Source organism: Canis aureus, chromosome 16 (assembly GCF_053574225.1).
Source record: "Canis aureus isolate CA01 chromosome 16, VMU_Caureus_v.1.0, whole genome shotgun sequence".
Taxonomy (NCBI): Eukaryota; Metazoa; Chordata; class Mammalia; order Carnivora; family Canidae; genus Canis; species Canis aureus.
Window position 1 is genome coordinate 7,775,885 of NC_135626.1, and position 11,006 is coordinate 7,786,890.

The following is an 11,006-nucleotide window of genomic DNA, read 5'->3' on the forward strand; positions in this document are numbered from 1 at the left end:
TTGTTACGCAAATCTCATTAAGAGACTGGAACTCTCACAGGTTTTTCAAAGGGTCCAACTAAATTTTCATTACCCCACTCCAGCCAGGCCTCTGTCTTTCTGTCTGTCTGTCTCTCTCTCTCTCTCTCTCTCACACACATACAGACACACACATATCCTCAGCTGCCTCTCTGTCTAGACCTGCCCCCCCCTCTCCCCCCACTGCCCATGGAGGAGGCAGGGACTGGAGAAGTGACAGGATGGGATATTGAAGGCCCGAGTGGGCTCTGGGCATTGTTGGAGCCAGTGGCCCTGTCTGTTTGCCCAGTGGAGGGAGGGAGAGGGCAGAGCCGTGGCCCACAAGGCTAAGGATGGAGTGTCTTCCCGGGGCCAAGGCCTGGCTGCACCAGGAGCAGCACGAGCCAGCCTCTGAGGTTCCCAGCTCCGTCATGCACCCACCCATGGGCTCCAGGCCTCGGCCTGGCTCGGAGAGAAACCCTGGCTCAGCTCATAAGCCTAGTTTTGCAAACAAGAGAGCCCTAACATTTGTCCGGAGGCGGAGGATTTCAGAGTTGATCCCAGAAGGAACTTCTCTGCTTTCAGACCAGTGCTGGGGTACAGATAACACCTTTCCTCCTCTTCACAGCAGAGTACTGCCGGACTGCTGGGTCTGCCACAACTGCCACTTATCCTCTGTCTTGTGTCCACCTGCCCGCAGGGGGTGACAACATCAAAAGCATAAATCAGCAGTCAGGAGCGCACGTGGAGCTCCAGCGGAACCCCCCTCCCAACACTGACCCCAACCTGCGAATATTCACCATCAGGGGCATTCCTCAACAGATCGAGGTGGCCAGACATCTCATAGATGAGAAAGTTGGCGTACGTACAAGGTCCTTCCCCTGCCTGGCTTAATGATAGCTGGGTTTTCTTTTGGATGTCCAAGGTACCTGCTCTTCCCCCAGAACCATGTACTTCCTGTGCCTTTCAGTCCTCGTGTCACGTGAGGGTGGCCCCTCCCACTTTGCCAAGGGGGAAGGTCGGGGCCCAGAGATGCCAGGGCCAGGCCCTCTGGCAGAACTCACCAAGGCCACCGCAGCTCAGCAGCTCAGGCCCAGAGCCGTATCCCTTGTAGGCTTAGATGAGCAGCCAGGCGGCAGCCTTCCCCCCCCAGCACTGCCCCCGGACTCCCGCGGGCGTGGCTCTGGCAGCCAGCCCTGCAGGCAGCTTTCATTGACTCTGGCTTTAGTTTCAGGCACCTCAAAGCAGATAAAGAAAGGGAGTGTTGATGGAGGACAGATTGGCCACTGCTCACCTCAAAGGGGACGTAGAATGGCAGAAAGAGCCATGGGCCAGCCTAAATTGACGGGAGAGTCAAGCAGGTTGGTCCCTACCCCCAGGGTGACACGCTAGGGCAACTGTGGTGGTGCCGTGTTGGCTGTGTGGTGGTATCGGTCACTCGATGGGGCAGAAGCCATTTCTGCAGATAAAGTCCACTGTGGGGAAGCAAGGCTAGCGAGTGTCATAGGGTATCTGTACTTTACTTGACTCTGTCTCCCCGAAAGCTGTATTTTGCCTTGGGGTGGGCCTGGGCAGAGGGCAGAGGTGCAGCCGACAGCAAGTGAGAACTCCCTCTGTGCCCTTGACAGGGGACCAGTCTCGGAGCACCCGGAGCCTTTGGACAGAGCCCCTTCAGCCAGCCACCTGCTGCACCTCATCAAAAGTGAGTCTCTTGGGTTGGTCTCAGTGGGAAGAGTTCACCCCGTCTCAGGAGGTCCTCTTTCCAGCTGCTTCTAGGGAGTGCCAGCCAAAAGCCTGGAGTCCTGGGTTTGAGCAAGATTCCTCCCTTTGCCTCTCTCCACCGGCCCCTGTAAGCCTGTTCACAGCCCACTGACCAGTCCTGGGGGTGAGAGCCTCCCAGAAGCCAGAGGGCCTTGGGGCCAGCACCAGCATCCCTCAGCGGCTCTCCCCACCTGGTCCTCGGCCCGCTGTGTTCATTTGTTCTTTACTTTCTTTTAGCACATTTCCCCCAAGGAGCTCAGGCTGCTTCCCGAGCATTGCTGCTAAAGTGAATGGAAACCCCCACAGCACCCCTGTGAGGTAGGTGACTTCTCGCTCCATCCCTGTGGCCCTCCTGGGACGGGCGGGACCGGTGGGGTGGAGGGAGCAGAGAAGAGCTAGACCACGGATGGCTTGGTGGGAGGTGGGCCCAGGTGAGGAGAGGGGGATGTGGCCTGCTCTGGAACCAGTGGCTCTCTTGTCCTCCTAGTGGTCCTCCGGCCTTTCTGACCCAGGGATGGGGCAGCACCTACCAGGCGTGGCAGCAGCCCACACAGCAGGTCCCAAGTAAGTGACGTGGAGGAGATGGGACCGCGCGCCCCCCCTCAGGAGGGCCAAGGGGCTGGTGTGTCTGAAACGCTCTAGTCGCACATCTTGGCCAGTAGGCCCGGCATGCATGTCCCTCCCCAGAGATGCCGGGAGCCTCCCGGGGCAGGGGGAAGCCACCAGCTGAGCAGGGATGGCAGCTGGCTCAGGGGGAAGCCACCAGCTGAGCAGGGATGGCAGCTGGCTCCCTCCTGACCCTCCTCTCAGACCTTTCTTTCCCATTCCTCTGTTCTTAGAGCTAGGGGCTGGTGTCCGCCTTGTTTCCACAAATGGGTCAGGAAGGCCTGCAGGCTTGGACCTGACCCTGCCCACAGCTCCTCCCCTCACTTCCCTCCCAGGCCCCCGTACTTGCTGGGAAGCCCTCCCCACTCCCCAGCTCTGGCCTCCTGGTGACCGTCGTCCCCCCGCCCGCTTCTCTCCAGCACTGGCTTAGAAAGGATGTTCTTTCTATCTCCTGAACTTTCAGAAAGCACAGAGCTAGAGAATTAGCTCTGCTCAGTGACACCCTAAGCCTGCCCTCCGGCCCCACATGAGTTTCAGGAGCCATTCTGGAGTTATATTGCTGGTAGAGCCACCTTCACAGCCTTCAAAAACAAAACACACACCTTACCTTCGGGTTTTCTGTCCCTCCGGAGTGGTGGCCTGCTTGTGTTTGAAGGGATTCTTCAGTGCATCTGCATGTGATCCTTGCGGCCCACCAGATGCAGGACCCTGCATGCAGCTTTTAGCTCCCCGGGCACTGAGCCTCGTTCTGGGCTTCTCTTGTTTCCCCCTGAGCAGAGTGTCTCTGCACAGAAGCCCTGCCTGGGGGTAGCTGCTCAAGGTCACAGCTAGACAAGCAGCCCAGTGGGGTCAGAGTCCCGAGGCCGAAGCTATACATGGCGTGTCCCCCTCCTGTGCACTCCAGTTCTGTTGTCTGTGAAATGAAGGGTTTAGGTTTGATTTCCAAAGTACCCATGAGCCCTAAAATTGTATAATAGCTTTTTTTTATTCCTTTTCCTCCCCAATATATTTTTTTTAATATGAAATGTCTCAGACATACAGAATAATATGAAGAATTTTACCAAGAACACCTGTACACCACCTACAGTGTGCCAGGCCCATTTCACTGCACTCACTTTGTCCTAGAGCCTGTTCCTGTTTTCTTTGCTTCTGTTCTGATCGGAAAGTGCCCTCAGACTAAGAGGGGGCCTGGGTTGAATTCACATTTTGCCCCATTGCTCAAGACAGAGACTGAGAGAGAGCCCTAGGCTGGGGGGAATTTGGTAGGGGACACATCCTCTTGCCTGAGGGGACTAGACCCTGGGGCCATGGTTCTGCAGAGGCCCTGCCCTGCTGGCAACCTCAAACCCCCACTGGCCCCAGAGGGGTTGGCAGAGGCCCGTGGGTCGAGTAAAAGAAAACAGTCAGTGCCTGGTTTCTTGCCTCTGTTCCCATTCCTTCATCTTGTTGTGTTGAGCTTTGTCTGTCTATAGGAGGCGGTGAGAATTGGTTCTAGTGAACTCTCATTTGGAAGAAACCTCTTGCTTGCCCAACCCTTGGCGTCTGCGGGAAGAGCTCTTGCTGCCCTTCTCCTGGCCTTCTCCAGAACCACCTTGTTCTGTTCCTCGCATCATCCTGAGCCACTTCCTGCCCCACTGGGAGGAGGGGGTGGGGGGTATCTTTGCCCTTTGGTCCCCCCACCTCACTTCTTCCCCCTGCCCCGCACACAGACTCCCCTCACCCCACGCCCCTCCTCAGACTGCAGTAAAGTAGCAGGAAAGACACTCTGCTGTGACTGTGGTCACTAGCCACCACCTGCAATTCTAACAGAAAACCAAATGCTGAATGGGGTCCGAGCAGGTGGACACGTGAGCCAGCCCTGACCTCAGCAGAAGGAAAGGTCCCAACTTGTCGCTCTGGTCAGGGCTTCTAACCCCTGCAGAGGCAGGCCGCAGTCACTCGCTCCCCAGATCTTTCCTGCCAGTGCCACACAGAGCACGTGCCCCTGGTGGGGTGCCAGGAACAGCCCCACACACCTCTTCTTCCCCTCCACTCCTACCCCAGAAAGGCACGAGGCCAGATTGAGGTCAGATGCATGTTGTGGCCCTCAGCCCCTCCGCTGTGTGTACCTCGTCTTCTGTCGCAAGCAATGTCCGGGCCATTTCCCCTCACGCTTCCTGTGCTTCTGCTTGTCCAGAGTTAAAGCCGTCAGTCTCTGAACAGAAGGGTCAGGGGAAGAGTGTGGTCAGCACCACTTGGATTCCTTGTTCCATCCGAAGGCCGATTCAGTTCAGGGAGCCTCAGATGAGGTCACTCTGGCTCCGGGGCACTCTGAGCTCATATCTCCATCTGAAGGATCAAGGCTCTTCCGACCCTCTGCTCTTGGGGGGGGCAGCAGTCCTGCCCAACCCCCTCCTCCCAGGGGCCTTAGTCACACCTCGTGGGCCTGGGTGGAGGCCCTCTGGGGCGTCCCCATGTCTCCCCACGGCCGGCCTGCTGCTGCCTTACCAGGCCATGGGGTCCAGAGCCGGCGCCAGGGGCCTGACTGCTTTTGTGTTCTCCGCACAGGCCAGCAGAGCCAGCCACCGAGCAGCCAGCCTGACTACAGCAAGGCCTGGGAAGACTATTACAAAAAACAGAGTGAGTGAGACGGCCCTCTGAACAAGCAGACCCTAGGCCCAGAGCCCCCGCGCCTGGAGGCCTCGCGGTCGTGGTGCCCTGTCACCTTCGTTCTTCCTGTGCTCTCCCTGTGTGACTTCGTTCTCAGTCTCTGCCTTTGTCTCCCTGTGTCCCCGTCAGAGAAGACGTGGTGGAGCCGTCTGCTGCCCCCCCCCCCCCCCCCACTTCTAGACACCAGAGAACCTAAGGACAAGCTCGGGGCCAGCTGTCCGGCCTCAGCCATCCCCTTTGGAACCGCTTGGCCAGGACTCAGAGCAGCAGGCCCCTGGTCCCTGACCATCTTGCCTCCACCCAGCTCTTTCTGATCCTTTCAGGGCAGGGAGGAGAAAGAGGGTAAAACTCCAAGAAGGCAGCCCAAAGTTGGTGTGGGTGCCAACGTGCTTGTTTCTTTTCTTAAGTTAGCTCATTTTTTAGTTGTGCCAGAAACTAAACCCATCTCTTTAACGGTTAAGAGAAGAAAAATCTAGTTACAGCAACCGAAAAAAGCCCCCAAGTGAATCCTTTAAAATTAGCCCTAATTCCTTAGTATTCCAAAAGTACCGAGCCAGAGTGTGGTTGGAGGAGGTGCTCACGTGTCTTGACTGCAGAGTATGTTACCTGCTGGTTGACAAAAATCAGGTCAAGGAGTGTCAAAGAAATGGTTACCCTGGTGTTTGGATTGTCACCCCATTGATAGCTTGGGGGGTTGGGGCAGTCAGGGAGGTCCTCGTCACCCAGAGCACCTGCTGGAAGGCCAGATGCCCTATCTTCCCCAGCCCTCCTGGGATTGGATGCTCTGTACAGGTACACCCTGCCCCCAGTGGGGCACTTGCACTCTTTTCCTTCTTCCTCCCTCCCTCCTCCTCTCCTTCTCCACCTCGCTCTCTGTCTGTGTGTCTGTGTCTCTCTCTCTTTCTCTGGCCCTGGCAGCCCATGGGGTAGGCAGACAGAGGCAGAGATGGTGATTTTGAGAAGACGGATGTGCGATCTTGTGGGGGCAGAGCAGGGACAGGTAGCACGTGGCTGAGGGTCCTTTCTGCAGCAGGGCCCTGGGCAGTGCCCAACTGCACAGCGTCCCAAGGACCCTCCAGCGCCAGACTCAACAGCGCCCAGAGGGAGAGCGCATTGGCACTTTTTCCAGCTGCCCCCATCTTTGGGAAGGGATTCCTCTAAGCTGACAGCGTCCTTTACCTCCCCAGACACATCCCCACCCCTGATAACCCCTGTGCTCTCCTTTGTCATCAGGTCACGCCGCCAGCGCTGCTCCTCAGGCCAGCTCCCCGCCGGACTACACAATGGCCTGGGCGGAATATTACAGACAGCAGGTGGCTTTCTACGGGCAGACGTTAGGGCAAGCTCAGGCCCACAGCCAGGTCTGTAGCCCATCACCAGCACCGCAGGGCCTACCCAGACCAGTCCTGACCCCCTTTCTGCCAAGCCTGTGTGTGTGCCTGACCCCAGGGCAGGAACGCGGCTGCGGAGGGATGGCCCTCGCCCCTGTGCCGCCCAGCATGGCAGCTGTCTGCTGAGAGGCCGGCTGGGACCACGCTGGCCCCCTCCTCGCAGGTTTGGGCTGAGTGGGAGAGGAATTGGCTGTGCAGCCTCTGTAAGGAAATGCCCGGTTCTCTCTCATGTCTCGGCCCTCACCATGCAAGGCTGAGTGACACTCCAGTTTCTCTTGCTAGGCCTCAGTTTCCCCAGCCGTCAGTGAGAGTGGCAAGCCTGTGGTACTGGGCGGGCTTGGCACTATGGTAGGGAGCGTGGGAGACACACCTGCTGCTGCTCTTAAAGAAGGTTGTGTGGCCAGACTGTTCCCCCCGCCCTCCCACCCCCCGGCCCTCAGCAGTGAGGGGCGGCAGGGAGAGGGCAAGTCCACACCCTCTGAAGGCTGGGCAGGGCAGAGCACCAGATCTTCATCCCGCACGGAAAGCTGGAGGGCTCCATCCAGTTAGAAGCCAAAATGGATTTCTTATTAATGTAGGAACATGACCAAAGGCGCCCCCATGCACCTTTCAGGTGACCTGCTGCTGACCAGGTCCCCATGGACCCAAACTCGCTGGTCATCTCACTGCCAAAATTGGCCCTCTGTGCCTGGGCTCAGTGGAGACAGGTGTCAGGGCCAGTGGGCAGTGGTGGAAAGGTATCTCGTGCTGGCTCCCCTGCTTGAGTAGCTGCCCCAGGACCTCCTGTACAAGAGAGCATGTGTCTGGGCCAGATCCAGAGCCACAGGGGAAAGGGTGACCTGTCACCTCCCTGCCTTCAGAGCCCCAGGCTGAGACAGGACACAAGAGCTGGCCTCACAGACTAACTTCTGTCCCCTTCCTTCCCACAGGAGCAGTAGGACAGCCACCTGCGGCTCTTTTCTCCCCGAAATCATTGTGAGCAAAAACGTATTTGTAACAGAGGTTTTTAGATTTGCAAACCTTTTGATGAAGAACCTTTGTTTTCTGTGAAACACTATATTTAGATTAACAGGATTTTTCTAAAAATCGGGAAAATTAGTTACTAAAAATTGCTGGTAATTTCTGTTTCATTATTTTTGTTTGTTATTTCAAATGTGTAAGCTCTGGGATTCTTTTTGGAGCAAGACCTGCAGATTCAGGCACCAGAATGTGCCTCAGAGCAGTGACATTTCAACACGGTGTGTTTGTTTTGTTTTGTTCCGTTTTGTTGCGTGTCTTTTTATTTACAGTTTTTTTCTGTTGCAACAGAAAGTGGCTTGGAAGTCTTAGGTGGTATGTAACAAATTCTTTAAAAAATTTTTAAACAGTATTTAAATATTCTTAAATGTGTAAATTCATTAAATGTTTTACTTCTAATTTCTTGTTATCTTGGCTGTCTGGTTTTATTGCATTTTTTAAAAAACTGAACTATTATGTATTGTAATTAATTATGTGAATTCTGAATTGAGACAGATAATTGTATTGCTGTCCAACAGGGATTGGGAGGGGGCATTTTATAGGGTTTGTATAATTTCTAGAGTGCTAAAGGGTAATATAAAAATGTGTCCGTGTGTTTAGCAAACGTTTTTTTCCGTGTCTCTATTACCAGTGGCAGTTGTGTATCTAAGACCTCCAAGCTTGTTTTAAAAACAAAACAAAAAACCTTTCTTCTCTCAGAAATATAAATACTGTTATTTTTAATATTAAAAAGAAATTCGATATAACTTTTAACAAACACTGTGGAACGTTAAACCGCGTGAAAATGTAGTAACTGTTGTTTAATTCCGAGATGTTTCTTCCTTTTTTTCTTTTAAATATTTTCTTAATATTTGTCAAATTAACTAGATGGATAAATAAATCTAGTATTAACCACCATATGAATTAAATAATTTTGATTTAATAAAAGGGATAATATGATTTTCAGTGTTTACTGTAGTGCAACTTGTACAGATAACATGTATTTTTAAAGGAAAGAAAAACGGAATCGAAGCTATTTTTCTCGCATTTTTAATTGACCCGAGGGACATTCCGTTTGAAATGTACCGAAGTTACAGTTTCTGGATTTTTCTCCTTATTTTCCTTATAATGCTTGAAATGTCTAACTATTAAAAAAAGGCAATTGGAAAATGTTATGCATGTTGGTTTTTTTTTTAAAGTGTTCTTTTTATTTGACTGACAATTCATTTTACACTCTATATAATAAAATTTCCACAAGACGTCTTGTGGGCCAAGTATTTTTAGTCTGTTTGCTTTCCTTGTGCGACCTGCCCCCTGCCCGCTCCCCCCACAATGAAATCGAGCGGATTTCTTGCAGTTCGCAGCCTGTCGGTCGTGCTGCACTACGCGAGCCCGACTCGGCGCGCAGCCCAGGTGCCTAGCTCCTTCGTCACGCTCATTTTATTTTAATGGCTTGGTATAATTTGACAGTGTGACTCGAGAGCCTTGATTACCACCAGCCCCTCTTACCTGTCAGGTCTAAGCAGCTCTTGACGTGGGTGTGAGATCAAGAAGCCAATAACAAGTTTCCTCGCGCAGAGGCGCTGTCATGGTAAGTGGAGCTGGAGGAGTCATTTAAGGGAGGTTGTGACCAGCTCTGCAGACCGCCCGCAGCCGGATCAGCACTCTTCCCGTAACTGGGTCAGCGCACCCCCTGCCTCCGCCCGCTTCCCCAAACCCCTGCCCTGGCATGCAGTCGCCAGTCGCCAGAGGAGGTCGGGCTGGTCCTGGCCTGGCGCCCTGGGCTGCCGGTCCTTCCATGCTTTCCTGGTACACGCTTCTCGGGCTGCGGCTGCCTGGGCCGCTCCCCTCTTGTCCCCGGCACTCAGCCCGCGGCTGTGTGGCTGTGCAGTGGGGCCAGGTGGCATTTACCCTCCCAGCCCCGTGCCCGCTGGGGGGCATCAGGTGGCTGGGAGGTGCCAGCAAACGTGCTCGTTTTCTTTTGGTGTTTCCATTAAGGAAACAAAAGGGAGTGTCCTTACCCATAGGTTTAAGTCACGGAGGGTCCTGCAGTTTCAGGACACAGCGTGACAGTGTAGGCCCTCCACTAGAGGCTATCGAAGAAGAGAGAAGAGCCTTTGACTCCTCTTTTTCTCTCCTTCCTTTCCAGTCGGTTGAAGCAACTGGCTCTGGACACAGCTCCTGACTTTAATATTTGAAAATGCCCTGCCCTTTGCTGCTGGCTTTACGTGTGAGTCATCTCCTCATTTAGACGCCCGGTGCTGTGAGGATCCCGTGCACAAACCTCCCTGCAGCTCATGTGCATGCGCGCGTGTGTGCGTGCGTGTGTGTGTGTGTGTGTGTGTGTGTGTATACGTGCGCTCATGTTTCCAGTTCAGGTCCCTTTTCTTTTCTCTACCCCAAGCTCTAAGAGGAGGGGAAAAAAAGCATCTGTGGCTCCTTGAGGCCGAAAAGGGGTGTGGAGAGCAGCCCATCTGCAGCCATTCTGAGGCCTGTTGAAAGCCGGAAGACAAAAAGGAGATGTGGCATCTTTAACTACACCTCTAGAGAATCGAGTTTGACGTTGAGAAATTGAATAGTAAAAGCCACTTGGAAAGAAGGAGGGGCGAGCAGGAGGAGGGCATAAACGCTGATGACGGTAATGGGAGTTGGGGAGAGGGCATTACAGAGAATACTTCCTTCTAATTCATCTTCCAAGCTCTGTGCCAAAACAGCATTTGGCATGGTTCACAGGGAGCGATTGTGTGATAATGAACCCTAAGGTGTCCCTTAATTGAAGACTGAGCATTGCGGTTTGTGCCAAGAGTCATAAATGGTGCAGGCTTGCGGGAGGATGCATTTTCTTAAATGTATCGGTAAGTACAGATTAGCACTTGTCCCCAGTGAAATGCCCATACTATAAATTATGGAAATCTCTCTCTCTCTCTCTCTCTCTCTGTCTCCCTCTGTCTCTCTCTCTCTGATGCAACCTTTTATTGAGGCAGGGGAAGGCGGGGTACAGTACAGCAGGAGGCAGGGGGAAAGTTTGCAAGCATATGAAATTTGGCCTCATTAACATGGCGCCCACGAAGATGGTTCTCATCAGCAGTCTGGGGTTCTGGAAGGCTAAAGTGCTTGAAATGTACCAGGTTCAGCGATTGTGTTCCATTAAGAAAGCTGCACGGTCATCACTGAGAGGACAGTCTGTGGCGGGGGCCCTGTCTGTCTTCAGAGCTCTGCCCCTGCTCCCACCCACCACCACGCACGCACACTAGGTCTCTCCCCCCTCACCCTGCCCCCGGGTCCCAAGTTCCGTATTCAAGGATCCAGCTGGGCAGTTCCCATCAGACCCAAGACTTCAGGCTGGGGGTGGGGAGTACTCCGGGCAGCGTGCTCCTCCCGTCAGGTGGGAGGTGCTGTCTTCTCAGTGTCCCCTCTAAGGGGTGGCCCCCCATGGTGTCCCACAGTAGGCTCGGCTGGGGCACAAATGGCATGAGGCAGGAGCCGGGTCCACGAGGGTGAGGGCATTGGGAGACCTGGGAGCCTCGGCCTCTAGCTGGCTGCCCAAGCCCCACTTCTGGTCCACCGGGGCCCAGCTGGGGTTCTTTGAGGCAGGTTAATGCAAAT

At 54.1% G+C, this 11,006-nt stretch overlaps 1 protein-coding gene across 7 annotated transcripts in view; it reads left to right on the plus strand.

The window, feature by feature from the left end:
- The window catches only part of FUBP3 (far upstream element binding protein 3), a 53,482-nt gene extending 44,805 nt beyond the window's left edge, over window positions 1-8,677 (plus strand). For 6 of the 7 annotated variants that reach the window (XM_077851069.1, XM_077851070.1, XM_077851076.1 and 3 more), the window contains 7 exons: window positions 698-858; window positions 1,626-1,699; window positions 1,996-2,076; window positions 2,246-2,322; window positions 4,912-4,983; window positions 6,247-6,374; window positions 7,334-8,677. In XM_077851069.1, the coding sequence (XP_077707195.1) occupies window positions 698-858; window positions 1,626-1,699; window positions 1,996-2,076; window positions 2,246-2,322; window positions 4,912-4,983; window positions 6,247-6,374; window positions 7,334-7,342 (602 nt within the window). In that variant the 3' untranslated portion in view covers window positions 7,343-8,677. The remainder of the gene's footprint in view (window positions 1-697; window positions 859-1,625; window positions 1,700-1,995; window positions 2,077-2,245; window positions 2,323-4,911; window positions 4,984-6,246; window positions 6,375-7,333) is intronic. The other variant, XM_077851074.1, reaches the window with a different exon arrangement.
- Window positions 8,678-11,006: the final 2,329 nt, after the last annotated feature.